This window comes from Arachis ipaensis, chromosome B05 (genome assembly GCF_000816755.2).
Source record: "Arachis ipaensis cultivar K30076 chromosome B05, Araip1.1, whole genome shotgun sequence".
In the NCBI taxonomy this organism is placed as follows: Eukaryota; Viridiplantae; Streptophyta; class Magnoliopsida; order Fabales; family Fabaceae; genus Arachis; species Arachis ipaensis.
The window spans coordinates 32,017,724-32,034,691 of NC_029789.2; the positions used below are offsets into that span (position 1 = coordinate 32,017,724).

Here is a 16,968-nt window from a genome sequence, read left to right on the forward strand (position 1 = left end):
GAAGATGATTTTTGATATGAGTAACTCTAACAAAAGAGATGTGTCTCGAATGCTTTTATAGATTATTAAAGAAAAGCAGATTCTCATGATTTTGTTGAATTATTATTTCAAACTCATTTGATTTCTAGAAATGAAAGGGGTTTTTGATTGACAAGTCAGAGACTTCATAACAGCAAGTCATGTAGAACTTCAAGGGTTTGAGAATAAGAAAGTAAGTTTGGAGGTTATGCTTGGAGTTGAACTGTGATTAGAGGAATTGGCTTGGCAGAGAGAGAGGATAGTGATGGAGTATGTTTAAGGTATGGTGATAATCTTCGATTGATTATAGTGATGTGGGATGATGGCTATGATTAACGATGATGGCAATCTTATTGATGACATGATTTGAGATTTAATAGGGTGTGAGTTGATGAGACGAAAAAAGTAAGGAACGAGGCTGTTGGTTGACGTTGAACGAATGAATGAGACCCTCGGAGATAGAGAAATCAGAGTGTGCAACGGAAGCGCGCAGAGTAAAAGGACCTTGGAACTGTTATGCGTTGGATATAAAGGCAGACTATGCTCACGTACTCGCAGTGATGGATAGAATTTTCGAGGGCGAAAATTTCTGTTAGGGGGTAGAATGTAATACCCGGTCTAACGAAAATTAATTAAATAGTAAATTAAATAGGAGCGAATATGGTTGGAAGATTTGGCAATTGGAATTTGATCATTTAAATATAATATTTGGATTCAGTGAATTTTCCGAGTCGGAAAACATAGTTTTCTGCGTAAAAACGCGCAGTGGAATTTTGACCGGCAGTACCGGCTGAGATCTGTCTGGTACTGCAGTTGAGAAAATTGATTATAAGTAAATAAGGTTAAGAAAGGAGGAATTTTAATTAGGGAAGGTAGAAATATTTAAAATGCGATTTGGAGCGCTAATCTTAAAGGTTTTGGCCCAAAATTGGGTTAACGGACAAAAATAAGTAAACCGGGCCTAAGTGGGCCCAAGACCTAATATATATAAACATTAGTTATGAGCATTTCAGCTCATTCTACTCTAAAAGGAAGGGTTGGGGCGCTGAATTGAGAAGAGAGGAGGGAAGAGAGAAAACCTAACTCTCTTTGATCTTCAAACCACCATAACTTGAGCTACGGAGCTCCGATTGACGAGCCGTTTACGGCCACGCGTCGCTCTTTTTATCCTCTACAATTTTATTTAAGTTTTGTGGTGAGTAATCCACTGTCCTCTGCCCAGTTTTCATTTTCCTCTTCAAATTCGAATTTGGTTTGGGTTTTGAGGAAACCTTATGATTTTGGTTGTTTAGGAGTGCTCTAGTATGAGCCATGGGTGATATTCACAAGAGGTACGGTTTAAGTTTCATTTAAGTACCGTGTGAGAATTCCTAGGCTAGATGCCCTTAGGATTAAGTTTGGATTGTGTAAATGGTTGGTGCTAATATGCATAGTTGGTATGTAATGTGAATTAATAATTGGGTTGAAAATTGTGTGGCCTTGTATGCTTGGTGTATTGAGAATTTGATGTACTGGGTAATGAGTATTGATTTGTGGTTTATGCATTTAAATTGTGAATATTGGGCCGGAGGCCGTGAATTTTGGGCCGGTGGCCGGAAAGAGGTAAGGAAGGTAAGTTGATGTGTGCATTTTATGATGACACAAGTGATTGGATGAATTTCAGATAATGAATATATGAATAATTGGGTTGGTTATTGAATAATAAGGTTTGAGGAGTTGAAGTGTGGAATTTGGTAATTTTGGGTGAAATTATGTAGATGAGGTATGCTTAGTTTTGGTTGAGATATATTATGTGGTCATATATGTGATTATGATTAATGATGCCTTGATGGTATGATGATGCATGAGAGATATGTATATTGTGATATATGCTTGAGGAATGATTAAGGTTGATTAGTGGGTGAAACCACGTGATAGTGAGTATGATATTGATTATGTATAATGATGATTGATTGAAAATAGTATTGTTGGAAATTAGGATGAGAAAGGATGTATGACATGTTAATGTGTTTGCAATTTAGCCATTTGTTTGAAATGGGTAAAAACGGTCATATGGCGGTTTTGTGAATTGTGGTAAAGTGTTAATGTATGAGTTGAGGAGGCTTGATGTTGGTTTTGGTATATTTTGATTGATTTCAAAAGGGGTTGAAATTAGCAATGCTTTGGTTGATTTTGAAAAGGTTGAAAATGGCTTGTTTTGAAAATGGCACTTTGTGGTCTTGTGTGAAAACATGTTTTTTGGGCATACTTTGACGGGACATAACTTGGACTGCAGATTTTCGTTTTGTGCCAAACTTGTTTAGAAGTAAAATTGGATCCAGGATGTCCGTACCGTTTGAAGAACAGGTGAAAAACGATTTAAAATGAGAAAGTTATGTCCGTCGGAAGATTGGGGGTTGAATCTGTGAATTCTGCAGCTTTTAACTTAGAAAATTTTTAGTAGAATGACCCTCCACGCGTAGGCGCACTTGGCGCGTACGCGTCGTTCTTCAAGAAGGCACCATCCACGCGTGCGCGCGTGCGCGTCGATGCGTTGCACCCAATGCCCAGCCATTTTCCCGAGAGTTGTGCCAGTTTTGTGCTTGGGGCACAAATGCACCCACGCGTACACGTGGAGGACGCGTACGTGTGGCTCTGTTTTCATGCCAAAGTTAATTTTTGAGTTTTAAAAGCCAAACATCATACTTCTAAGCCTCCGATCTCACCCCTTATGTATTAAATCCTTACGATATGCCTAGCAATGAGAAAGGAGCTAGGGGATGTGGTAACTTGCGAATGAAGCAAGGGAAAAAGTTATGATCAACGATGATCAAAGATGATTATATGAGATATGGAGGATGACGGTGGAAGTACCGTGTATGCCATGAGCCGAAGGACTATATTTATTGATAAATAGCTGGTTCTTGATTGAACCATGAGCCAGGTGGCTGAGTTATTGCCGAATACAGCAGAGCCATGTTGATAAATTGGCTAGTTCTGGATTGAACTGTGAGCCGGATAGCTGAGTTATTGCCGGGTTACGGCAAAGCCATTATGGATTATGGCTGAGTATAAATGCATATATGATAAATGAATGAATATGATAAATGAATAATAATGGAAAATGTTGAATGTAAGTATGCTTGTGTTTTCTCTCTGGTTGTAAGGGTGACAGGGCACCGATACCCTCTAATGGCGACAGGGTGCAGATACCCTCTAATGGTGACATGGCACATATTCCCTCTAATGATATTATTGCGCAACAGAGAGACTGTGCCCGGGTTAGCTACCGGACACGTCGGGTTGGCTTGATAACCGACAGATGATATCATCAGCCATAGGTCAGGCACTCATCATTTGCATATGTTTGAATTGTTTGGGTTTGCCTATTTGTTTTGGATTTCTACATTATATATGCTATGTTATCTGATTATTTGCTACTTGTTCTACTTGTACCTTAATTGTGTATTACTTGCCTGTATTGCTTGTGTTTGTACAACTGAGAGACCCCTCATGTTGGTGTCGGTAGAGGTTGAGGGCTGTTCTTGATGAGATGAATTGATGATGAGATTGCATGATGATGATGACCATTGGATGAGATGATTTGAGCTCCCTGGGTAGACGCAGTGATGTGATTTCACTAGCTCCAGGTGAGGGTATGATGTATTGATATAGAATTGCTGAGACAGGATGACTGATGATGGTTTTGTTTATGATTCTGAGTCTGATTCGTGGAAGAGTCAGCGAGTTGGGAAACATGTGAAACATGAATTAAATTTAGCACTCCCTTATGGCAGTTGCCTATTCATGGATTAGCGAGAACCTAGGATGAATAATTGGCGAAGAAGTTTAGGATGCTTAGTGAGTTTTTATTGCAGTACATTGAATTTATTTGGCACTTTTACCGTACTGGGAACCCATGGGCCCGGGGTTCTCATTCCGTATATATCTCTTGTTTTTCAGATACAGGTCCAGGTGTTCAGAAGTGAGTTGTGGGTCGTCTGAGAGACGGCGAAGATCTTTATTTTCTCTACTTGGTGTTTTGCTTAGAATCTCTCCACCTTTGTTTTGGAAAGATTATATTATGTATTGAACTCTTTTGAATTGCCTATAGAGGCTCTCATGTTTCCTTTGGGAGAGATTAGGATATACTGTTGTCAACTACTTTCATACTGTACCCTAGCCGGCCTAAACTTTGCGGGTCGCGACTAGTGGCTATTTACTTATGTTATAAATATCTATCTGTTATCTATCTCTCAATCTCCTCTATGCCTTGTCCGTATACCATTTTCGGCTTCACGGTTTATCTTTTGTTGTCGAAACGTGAGTGTTACGTCTTCGTGATTTTATTTCTACTCTTTTCAGGCTTCTCGATTAATACTCCTTTCGAAATTACCTATATTTATTTATTAAAAATCCACCTGAGAGTCGTACCACCGTAATATCATTAACTTATGACTCGAGCATAAGGATTTGAATATTAGGGTGTTACATTTTGCGCTTTTAAAATCCTATTTTTGAGCTGCATCCTTCATCGGGCTTCTAGATTATACTATTCTTTCTATATATATTATATGTATGAGCTTAGAACTGTCGTAATCCTTGATTAATATTTGCTTTACGATGCGAGGTAAAGCTTAGGCTAATTAGGGTGTTACATTTAGTGGTATCAGAAGGGTGTCAGGGTTACATCTTGTTAACTGCTAATGCTTCGGGCGATGCCCAGAACTTAGATCAGATCCCGGTGGTTAGAGACTTTCCGAAGGTATTTCTGGAGGATATTCCTGAATTACCACCTCAAAGGGAGATTGAGTTTGTGATTAAATTGGTGCCGGGAGCCAGACCAGTGTCGATTGTGCCGTATAGAATGGCTCCGATAGAGTTGGCAGAGTTAAAGACTCAGTTGGAGGAGCTTTAGAATAAGAGGTTCATTCGACCGAGTGTATCACCATGGGGAGCGCCAGTTTTATTGGTGAAGAAGAAGGGTGGAGGAATGCGACTGTGTGTGGACTACCGACAGTTGAACAAAGTGACGGTGAAGAATAAGTATCCGCTGCCAAGGATAGATGATTTGATGGATCAACTGCAAGGAGCTGGGGTGTTTTTCAAAATTGATTTGAGATCTAGTTACCATCAGATAAGGGTGAAAGAGGATGATATCCCTAAGACAGTGTTTAGGATGCACTATGGACATTACAAGTTTGCGGTTATGTCCTTTGGGTTAACGAATGCACCCGCTGTTTTCATGGATTACATGAACAGAGTGTTTCGTCCCTTTTTGGACAAGTTCGTGGTGGTTTTCATAGACGATATCTTGGTTTACTCTAAGACGGTGAAGGAGCATGAGGAACACTTGAGGACTGTGTTGCAAATCCTAAAGGAGCAAAAATTGTATGCTAAGTTGTTGAAGTGTGAGTTTTAGAAGGAGGAAGTGAAGTTCTTAGGCTATATGGTGAGCAAAGGAGGAATAGCCGTGGATCCTTCTAAGGTAGAAGCGGTGATGGAATGGGAAAGACCGACAACGGTGACGAAAGTCAGGAGCTTTTTGGGCTTAGCCAGATATTACCGGAGATTCATTGAAGGATTTTCCCGGATTGCACTACCAATGACTAAATTGACAAGGAAAGAAGCACCTTTCGTTTGGACGTCGGAGTGTGAAGAGAGTTTCTAGACTTTGAAGTAGAAGTTAACTTCAGCACCTATTTTAATCTTGCCAAAACCGCATGAACCGTTTGAAGTGTACTATGATGCTTCCTTGAAGGGTTTGGTTGCGTGTTGATGCAACACCAGAATGTTGTGACTTACGCATCGCGTCAGCTGAGACCGCATGAGGTAACTTACCCAACTCATGACTTGGAATTAGCGGCGATTGTGTTTGCATTGAAGATTTGGAGGCACCACTTATACGGAGTGAGGTTTAACGTCTTTTCTGATCATAAGAGTCTCAAGTACATCTTCAATCAAAAAGAGCTTAACATGCGTCAGAGGAGATGGATGGATGATGAGTGATTTTTTTTTACGGTTTAGAATTTACAAATAAATTCTCGTCGAAGTATAGTTTCTAAACCAACAATAAACCTTTCATACAAAAATTTTGTTTGTCACAAGTACAAACCCCTAATGAATCTAATAACCGAAGTATTTAAACATTGGGTCGTCTTTCAAAGGAATTGCAGGGTAGTGTTCTTGTTATTGGCTATGGACATGTATATTTTGGGGTTTTGGATAAGAAACAAGAAAAGTAAATGGTAAAGGAAATCAAGTGAGAGAAGTGAGAGCTAAGATTATTGACCTAAACCTAATCCTAATCCTAGAGAGAAGTGAGAGCTTCTCTCTCTAAAACTATCTCTAAACTAAAACTAACTAAAAACTCATGTCTAAAGTGATGGAATCCCCTTTTTCCCTTCAATCCTTGGTCCTTTTAAGTGTTTTTGGCGCCAAAGTTGGTTTAGATTGGGTCCCACAGCCTCTGTGAATTCGCTGGGCACATTTTCACTTAAAAATCACGTGCCAGCACCGACGCGTATGCGTACAGCATGCATGCGCATCCTTGGGATTTTTGCGATCCACGTGTACGCATCCAGTGCGCGTGCGCGTGGCTGAGTGCATCCAAATCTTTGGCTTTTTTCCATGTGTTCTCCACTTTGCATGCTTTCCTCTTCACTCCTTTGATCTATTCCTAGCCTTTTCAACCTGAAATCACTTAACAAACAAATCAAGGCATCTAGTGGAATCAAAGGTGAGTCAAAATCATCAAATTAAAGGTCTAGAAGCATGTTTTCACACTTAAGCACAAAATGAGGGAGAATCACAAAACTATGCTATTTCATTGAATAAATGTGAAAAAAGATTGATAAAATGCTCTAAATTCCACACATGATAAACCCTAAAAACGGGGTTTATCAACCTCCCCACACTTAAACCATAGCATGTCCTCATGCTATACCAAGAATGAAATAAGGGGTATGACATTTATTTAATGTAACTAAACTATATGCAAACTATCTAAATGCAACTATCTATCATGAATGCAAATGCTTGATCAAAACAAATCAACTTCCAAGAGAACATATGTACGCATAGGGGCTAAAGCAATAGGAATCAAGTCCAAACCAAACCCACAATTGTATTGAATTATCAAAAAGATTCACAAACTTACATGAATAAGAATGATTATGGTAAAAACATGTAATTGAGCAATCGAACCCTCACCAAATGTGTATCCGCTCTAGTCACTCAAGTGTTTAAGGGTTGATTCACTCAATTCTCCTCTATTTCAAGCTTTCCAAGGTTTGTTCTTCATCTAACAATCAACAATTATTCAATGCATGTATACAATTATCATGAGGACTTTCTCATATGTTGTAATAGGGCTAGTGTCAAGGTAGGGTCATATATGGTTAAGTGGACAAGAATTTGAATCTTTGGTTAGCCTAGACTTTCCCACATAACCTATGATAGCCTATACAATTAAGTTCTAACCTAACTACCCATTCTTCACTTTTTCACACACTCATGTATTTCTTTTTACTTCACAACACTTATGCATTGATGCTTATTGATCTTTACTTTGGGGCATTTTGTCCCCTTTTTATTGCTTTTCCAATTTTTTCTTCCTTCTTTTTTTCTTTCTTTTCTTTTCTTTTCTTTTTCACTTTTCTCTTTTTCTTTTGTTTTTTTCTCATTTTTATTTTCTTTTCTTTCTTTCAAACTATATACAAGAACATCAATGCATAAGGTCTAACATTTGATCAATACATGAGCGTGCACCCAATTCCCAAATATAGAAATACAAAACACCCCTTTATCCCAACCAATGTTCCCAAATCTCCCAAACTTGAATAATGAACACTCTCACTAGCCTAAGCTAATCAAAGATCCAAACAAGGGACTTTTATTGTTTTTCGCTTTAGGTTTGTAATGTGCTAAAATAAAGAACAATTGGGTTAAGCGTAGGCTCAAAATTGGCTAACAATGGAAGGTAAAAGGTAGGCTATTTGGATAAGTGAGCTTTATGAAACAATGGCCTCAATCATATAAGTGCATGAATACAAGGAATAATGGACATAAAGAATTAAACAAATCAAGGATCACAATCATAAAAAGAGAACAATTGCACACAAGAAGGAAAATAGGTGGTTATAAGATGTAACCACATCATTAGGCTCAAATCTCACATGCTTGTATTCTTAGCTCAAAAACATGCTTCACAAATTATATGTGATTCAAGCAAGTTCCACAAAAATTTTCAATCAATTGGGGTGGTGCCCTATAGAAATTCTAAATGCAATGTTGTGATTTAGAAATTCTAAAAATTTCTTAGTTTCTCCTTTCTTTTCCAATCAAACCAAATTTCATATGCAAAAAGGGTAAACTTGGGTTTCAACAATCCAAAATATTTTTCTAATCACAACTAAAAAGCTAAAACAACTACATAAGGCAAAATCCAACTGATAGTATGAAATATCTAGAATGCAAAATGCAACAAACTAAAATAAAAGTATCTCAAAATAACAAATATATACAATAATACCAAAAGTGCGGAATAAAACAAAATGCAAAATACTAGAAATAGCACAAAATAAAAGATAAATGTCCGAACTTATCACCCAAAATAGCAACTCCACCGACGGTGACGACGGTGACCTCCCCACACTTAGAATAGAGCATCGTCCTCGATGCTACTGCTCGAGCTCGGGGTGAGAGTCAACTGTCGCTGCTGGCTGGGGCTGAGGCTGTGGCTCCTTAGGGGGCTGCTGCGCCTCTGGGGTAGCCTGTGTCTGTGGTGGCGCCTCTGGCTGATCCTGCTCCTCCTCGTGCTCCTCCTCCTCTGAAGAAGAATGGTCGGCAATAGGGGGCAACTCAACGCCTAGTGCTACAAACATCTGATCCACTCTGTCAAGACGTCGCATGATGCGGCGCTCACTACGCTCCATGAAGCGGAAAAGACGCTATACCAATAGATATGTCAACTGAGGTACTGGTGGTAGTGGTGCTGTAGTGCTACTGGTGCTGATGGGTCTGCTGCGGCCGAGGAAGATGAAGCTCCATGTGTCGCTGCTACTCTGGCTCTAGCCCTAGAGTGGCTCCGGGATGGGGCTTCTCATTCACCCATGTCCCCCACGGAATCACGTCCTCCTTTCCGTGTACTAGGGGTGGTGACTCATCATTTGCTCCCCATGGAGCACCGGCTCGCTCAATCATCTCAGTGACCAAGGTCAGGAATGGAAGTGTGCCACGGACATGCCCTCACCACATAAACCTCCGGATCAGCCAGGGAAAGTATACCTCCTTTCCCTCCATGATACAGCTAATAAGGAGAAGCATATCCACCGGAATCTCAGTAAAATGGGTGGTCGGCATGACATAGTGTGCAAGAATCTGCTGCCATGTCCGAGCCTCCCGTGTCAGATGAGCAAATAACATCCCCTTGGGTTTCCTATTATTAGCATCAAGCTCCCAAGGGGCATCTAGGGTGGCAACAATGTCCCTCAAGGCATCATAATCAAATGTCATACAATGTATCTCGACTCCAACTGGTACATATGCATCTGTGTCACTAGTCTTAGGTAGACAGCCAAGTACATCCTCAATAGCAGCCTCTGTAACTATTATCTGTCTGCCTCACAGGTAAACTGACTCAAGGTTATGCCTGAAGAAGTTACAGTAGAATTCATGAACCCACGAGGTGTTTACCCTACCCAACACCCTATCGACAAAACCGAGACCCATCCCCTCAATACGGGCATGAATGGATTGCCTCAGGTCGGCGGGGATGGCCAGTTTCTTCTCTATGTTCAGGGTCTTCGGCCGATAGGTTGGGAAACGGAGCTCACAATATAAGTTAGGAAACCTGTGTGTATCCGTAGGCGGAAGCTGCTGGTCTACTTTGTCCTTCTCTGAAAGGGGATTCTTAGCATAATCAGTGAAAGGAGAAGTAGCAGAGAGATTGAGGTTTCTTCCTCTTTCTAGAGGTGACCTTAGCTTTTCCTCTATCCGACATCCTAAAAAACCAATATAACAGGATATAAACAATTAAGCCAAGTAGCAAAATATAAAGCAAGGCCTTAAGCACATACAGAAGGCAACAAGAAGACATGTAATCATGATGTGAGTCAAAAAGAGGAAAACTTGGAATGTAAGCAAATAGAAATCAGTAATCAATTAGGGCCATAAACTAAGAATTCAAGCAATATTCGCACAATGCTTGTTTATTAAGCACAATAATCGTCATACCCAAAAGAATAGTGAAAGGGTTAATTTGAAAGTGAAAAGAAAGGTCAGTATGTTAAGCAAGTTAGAAGTTAGAAAACCGGTCAAAGATTAGTGGTATGACGATTTTTTTGGCCTAATCAAGATATATGCAGAAAGTACGAATAACAAGCGCACTCACATTCATGAGGAAGATGCAGTCATTGATGATGAAATATGAATTTGCATAAAAGCACTTAATAGAAAGCAAGTCACCAATAATGGTCATGGTCACTAAATTTGTAATAATTGGTGTTGAAAAAATTAAAATGCACTTTGTGTGACTAAAGCAAGTTGAAAACAATTTCAAATGAAAATCACACTAGTGGAATGCACCAAGTATTACAAGTGAATGAACCTTAATCAGAAGGCACATGTTTTGATCAAATGACAAAATCATAGAACTCATATAGCAAGTGGTTTAAATCGGTACTAGTGAAAACATAAGAAGGTTCATGTTGACATAGCTAGCCAAGGTTCTATTTGACACAGCAATCCGTCAAATAGTTCCTTGGTCTTGTCAATCAACAATACATATGCAGGAAGCAACAAAAACAGTCATATGAATCCAAGTCATCTCAAACGGGTAAAACAAACACGGATTTCATGAGTCGGGCAGCATCAATCAAGCAAGGCAGGAATTAGGCAATGCTTGTAAATCAAAATCAACACAGCAGTAGCAATATGTACACAGAACAACACATCAGTCACCACTCAGCACCGACGCATACGCGTACAGCACGCGTGCGCGTCCTTGGGATTTTTGCAATCCACGCGTGCGCGTCCAGTGTGCGTGCACGTGGCTGAGTGCATCCAAATCTTTGGCTTTTTTCCATGTGTTCTCCACTTTGCATGCTTTCCTTTTCACTCCTTTGATCCATTCCTAGCCTTTTCAACCTGAAATCACTTAAAAAATAAATCAAGGCATCTAGTGGAATCAAAGGTGAGTAAAAATCATCAAATTAAAGTTCTAGAAGTATGTTTTCACACTTAAGCACAAAATGAGGGAGAATCACAAAACTATGTTATTTCATTGAATAAATGTGAGAAAAGATTAATAAAATGCTCTAAATTCCGCACATGATAAACCCTAAAAACGGGGTTTATCAATGGAGTTGCTTAAGGACTACGATTTTGAACTGAGTTATCATCCCGGAAAGGCGAATGTGGTAGCAAACGCTTTGAGTCGGAAGTCCTTGACAATTGCTTGGATGAGAATTAAGGAGGAGGAGCTAGTGGAGAAGTTTGTGGATCTTAAATTAGATATTGGTGAAGTTGCCAGAAGAGCTTGCCTAAATCAGTTACAGATCTCAAGTGACTTTAAATCCGAACTCCTAAAGGCTCATCAAAACGATTACGTGTTACCTAAGGTGTTGCCAGCTATCAAGCAAGGGAAGCAGTGGAGAGTGTCATGGGATCAAGATGGATTGTGGAGATTCAAGGGTAGGATCATTGTGCCGGATGTTGGGACGTTGCGGCAAGATATATTGAGAGAAGCGCACAAGAGCGGATTTTCTATTCACCCTGGGAGTACTAAGATGTATCACGATCTGAAGGCTATGTTCTGGCAGCCTGGTATGAAGAAGGATGTGGCGGAACATGTCTCAAGGTGCCTGACGTGACAGAAGGTGAAGATAGAACATCAGAAACCGTCGGAAATGCTACATCCACTTGAAATTCCTCAGTGGAAGTGGGAAGGAATCGCGATGGATTTTGTGACCGGTTTACCGAGGACTAGGTCGGGATTTGATGCAGTTTGGGTGATCGTGGATCGCTTAACCAAATTCGCTCATTTTTTGCCTATCCACGTGAACTATTCTATGGAGGAGTTGGTGAGATTGTACATCAAGGAGATAGTAAGGTTGCATGGTGTGTCGTCGAGCATAGTGTCAGACCATGATCCCCGATTCACTTTAAGGTTTTGGGGAGCTTTCCAAAGAGCTTTCGGCACAAAGCTATGTCTCAGTACCACATATCATCCGCAAACGGATGGACAGTTAGAAAAGACTATTCAGACGATGGAGGATATGCTCAGAGCGTGTGTATTGGATCAACCCGGAAGTTGGGACCGCTACATGCCATTGGTAGAGTTTGTGTACAACAACAACTTTCATGCAAGCATAGAGATGGCTCCGTATGAGGCCTTGTATGGACGGAAGTGCCAATCTCCACTTTGTTGGTATGAATCTGGTAAAGCAAGTGTTTTGGGTCCAGATTTGGTAGCAGAGACTACAGAAAAGATTAAGAAGATATGGGAAAGGATTTTAACTGCTCAGGTTATGCGGACCAGAGGAGGAAACCGTTAGAGTTTGAAGTGGGAGAACGTGTATTTCTGAGGGTTACACCGACAACAGGGATTGGGAGAGTAATCAAGACCAAGAAGTTGAATCCGAGATTTATAGGACTGTTTGAGATTCTAAGGCGATTCGGACCGGTGGCGTATCAAGTTGCTTTGCCACCTCACCTATCTAACCTGCATGACGTATTCCACATGTCACAACTCCGTAAGTACACGTCAAATGCGGCTCATGTGTTAGAGCCTGAGTCGGTCGAGTTGAGGGAGAACTTAACATTCCAAGTGACACCAGTGTGAAGAAGCTGCGAGGAAAAGAAGTTACATTAGTTAAGGTTGCTTGGAAAAGAGCTGGAGTCGAAGAACACACTTGGAAACTGGAGTCCGAGATGCGAAAGGATTATACCGAGCTTTTCTCAGGTAATTCAAATTTTGAGGGCAAAATTTCTTATTTAGTGGGGAGAATGTAAGAACCGCAACTAATCAACCGGTTAATTAAGCGATTATATAGCTCATGTTATGTTCCAAAAAGTTAGAGTGAGAATTTGAGGATTTAAATGCGATTTTTGGACTTAGTGGGTCTTTCTGAGTCAGAAAATGTATTTTCTGCGAAAAACCGTGAAAAACTGCAAACCGGTAATTGAACCGGTTGAACCAGTTCAAGTCTGCCCGGTACCACACGAGAAAGAGTGGAAACAGCCAAAAACCTTAGAAAACATTAGAAATAAAAAACCGGGCGTTAATTTTAAAGGTTTGGCCCGAAGTTGGGCCAAACGGGCTAAAAACGCTAACGGATTGAATCGGGCCCAAGTTGGGCCCAAGTCCAACATATATAAGGGCTCATTAATGAACCCATTCATCATTAAACACACACACAACAGAATTGAGAAGAGAGGGGGAAGAAGAAGAAAACCCCCATTGACACTATTCACTCCTCACTTCAACTTGCGATATCTCGAGCTATGGTGCTCCGATTTGTATGTCGTCAACGGCTACGCATTCCTTGTGAAGAGCTCTACAAAACTCATATAAGAAAATGGTATGGCAAGCTCGAAATCCTCTCAGTTATTCTCTCCAAAATTTTGGGTTTTTAGGGCTTTCGGTTAAATGAGTTTTTGTGATTTTGGATGTTTAGGTTTGCTCTAGTCCTTGCTTAGCATTAGATTTTGGCTATTAAATCTGTTGGAAAAGGTAAGAGATATTAAACCCTTGTAATAGTATGTTTAAATGGAACCCTAGGTTGATTTGTGATGGTTTATGCATATATAGTTTGATTATTGTGAGTTTGGAGCTTGTTGGTGCTTGTTAGAGTTACATTGGTGGCTTGCTTGTGGTTGGAAGCTCATTTGGTGCTAAATTTTGAGTTTTGGTTCATATAGGGAATCAGCCAAAGTATGATTTTGGTTTTTTCTATGTAATATATAATATTTCTGGACACTTAAGCTAGTGACCCATAGGATAAGATTAAATTAAATTGGTTGTTGGAATTGTTGTATGATGATGTATGATGATTTGATGATTTGGGTTGTTGATGTTGATAGTATGGTATTGAGGATTGAGATTGAAATTGATTATGATGATTGTTGGAAATGGTAGAATGGAATTTGATTAATGTGTTGATTTAAAAAATGAATGTATTGTTATATATTTGATAATGGAAATTGATGAATGCGGTTGGTGGAGGAACGATTATAGTGTTACATATTTGATATTTGAGGTTGAGGATATTGAAGGGTTGATAAACCACTATTTTATGGTTTATCTTGTGCTCAATTGAGTGGTTTTTATCTACTCTTTACCCACTTATTCATACTATTTGCATGGTTTTACATTTGCCTTCCTAATTATGTGCTTTGATTGAAAACATGTTTCTTTGGACTTATATTTGCTAATATTAATTCTCTCTTATTACCATTAGATGCCTTGATATGTGTGTTAAGTGATTTCAGAGATTACAAGGCAGGAATGACTCAGAGGATGAAAAGGAAGCATGCAAAAGTAGAAGGAATACAAGAAGTTAGAGAAATTGCTAAGCTGTCCAGCCTGACCTCTTCGCACTCAAACGGCTATAACTTTAGCTACAAAGGTCCAAATGATGCAGTTCTAGTTGCGTTGGAAAGCTAATATCCGGGGCTTCGATTTGATATATAATATGTTATAGTTTCCCTGACGCTAGGCGACACGACCGCGTGATCCATGCGGCCGCGTCGCAATGACGGAAATCCAGCGTGGCAAAAATTTGAAACCAGCGAATTATGGACTGTTTCTGACCCAGTTTGCGGCCCAAAAAATATAGATTAGAGGCTATAAAGTGGGGGACTACATCCATTCATGAGAGGCTCTCATATTTACAATTTTAGGAGTAGATGTAGTTTTTAGAGAGAGAGGTTCTCTCCTCTCTCTTAGGATTAGGATTTAGGATTTCTCTTAGTTTTAGGAGTGACTCTCAATCCCAGGTTCTTTATTTTTATTTATTTTCTCAATTTAATTTATGAACATCTATGCCAGATTTAATTTCTTTTATTAATGCAATTCGAGGTATTTTCAGATTTAAGATTGCTTTGCTTATATTGATGCTTTTAATTTAATTTAGATATTTTTCTCCCTTTTGGTTTTGGTCAAGTGATTGGTAGTACTTGAGTTATCAAACTCAGCAAGTGATTGAAATTGGCAGATTTTGCTTTAGCTAGGATTGCTTTAACACTAGTCTCTCCATAGGAGTTGACTAGGACTTGAGAATCAAGCTAATCAGTCCACTTAACCTTCCTTTGTTTAATAAAGGCTGACCAAGTGGGATTAAAACCCAATTCTCTTCACACTTGATAAAGATAACTAGGATAGGAATTCTAATTTCTCATACCTTGCCAAAAGTTTGCTTTACAGTTATTTATTTATTTTTATTGCTTTGAAAATATACCTGTGCCCATTGCCCAAACTCCAAATTTCTCCAATTTACAAACTCATAACCAATAATAAGAACATACCTCCCTGCAATTCCTTGAGAAGACGACTCGAGGTTTAAATACTCGGTTATCAATTTTAAAGGGGTTTGTTACTTGCGACAACTAAAACGTTTGTACGAAGGGATTTCTGTCGGTTTAGAGACTATATCTACAACGCGACTGTTTTTATGACATTCTTTACTGGCAAAAATCCTAACGTCAAAAATGGCGCCGTTGCCGGGGAATTGCAAACGTGTGCCTTATTATTGGTTATTGTAAATATTTTATTTTTGCTTGTTTATTTGTTTTTATTTTTATTTTTGCTTTTTCTTAAGTTAAGAGGTTATTGGTTTTTATTTTAAAATTTTTATTTTATCTTATCTTATTTCAAAAATCAAATTTCAAAATTTAAATTTAAAAAAAAAATCAAATTTCAAAATTCAATTTTAAAAATTTAAATAACCTTTTAATTTCAATTTGTTTTTATTTTTAATTTCTATTTACTATGAACTCTCACCCCTTTGGCTATGAGTCTGGTTACAATTATGTTGCAGGAAGAAGAAATTACAATGAGAACAGACATCAAGGTTGGAACAATCAAAGATGGGAGGAGCCACAAGGACTTTATCAATCCTCATGGCAACAACCACCTCCAATGGACTATCAACAACCACCACCATATGCCTATGAACCCTTTCCTCAACATAACTTTGGACCACCAAACTCACAAGCCCATTTCCGCCATTCACCTCCATATGACCCTAACCCTCAACCACCATACCAACCACCTTATGAGCCATATGAACCATATATAGAACCACCCCAATTCCAATCCAATCACTCCCAACCACCACCACTTTCTTTTGTGTCATGTCCAAGTCCGGCAACCCGAGAAGCAGAGGTTCGCCTAAGGGAAACAGTAAATAAATTTCAAACAACCATTCAACAACTGGAGCAAGTAGTAATTCAATGGGTTTCAGGGCACTTAAATACACAAGGATCAGCCACAGCCCCATGTGGACAGTCTAGTGAAGAGCGTAGCATGAAGGAGATACCAGAAACCCCAGTGGACAAGACAGAGAATGAATTCGTACTAGAACAAGTAGAAGAAGCTGTCATTGTTCAAGAAGAAGAGTTGGTTGAAGATCTAGGAGATGCAGAACCTCCATGGAAAAGTCAAGACATAGAGCATCCTTCCAAGACGGTTGAATTTGATGCTGAGGAGGGTGTACCACCTTCAAAGCATATCATAGTTGAAGACTTGGAAGAGGTTGATCAAGAGATGGAGATTTAAGAAGAAGAAGCACAACCTCCCATGCCCTTGGAAAGCAATGAAGAGGAGATTAAATTGGAAGAGAGCTGCCAAGAACAAGAGGTTGAAATTGAAGAAGCTTGCAAAGAGGTGGTAATTATCAGAGAAGAGCACAAGGGAGTGGAACTTGCAATTTCATTGAAAATACCTCCCCCTAAGTTGCCATCATCCTT

General features: G+C 39.5%; 1 protein-coding gene across 1 annotated transcript; it reads left to right on the forward strand.

Moving 5' to 3' along the window:
* Window positions 12,500-12,841, forward strand: LOC107640433. The gene has a single exon (XM_016343956.1). It carries the CDS (start codon window positions 12,500-12,502, stop codon window positions 12,839-12,841), a length of 342 nt encoding a protein of 113 aa, XP_016199442.1.

Coding starts and splice junctions, on each gene's coding strand:
- LOC107640433 (XM_016343956.1), top strand. CDS start 12,500: ATGGGAAAGGATTTTAACTGCTCAGGTTATGCGGACCAGAGGAGGAAA.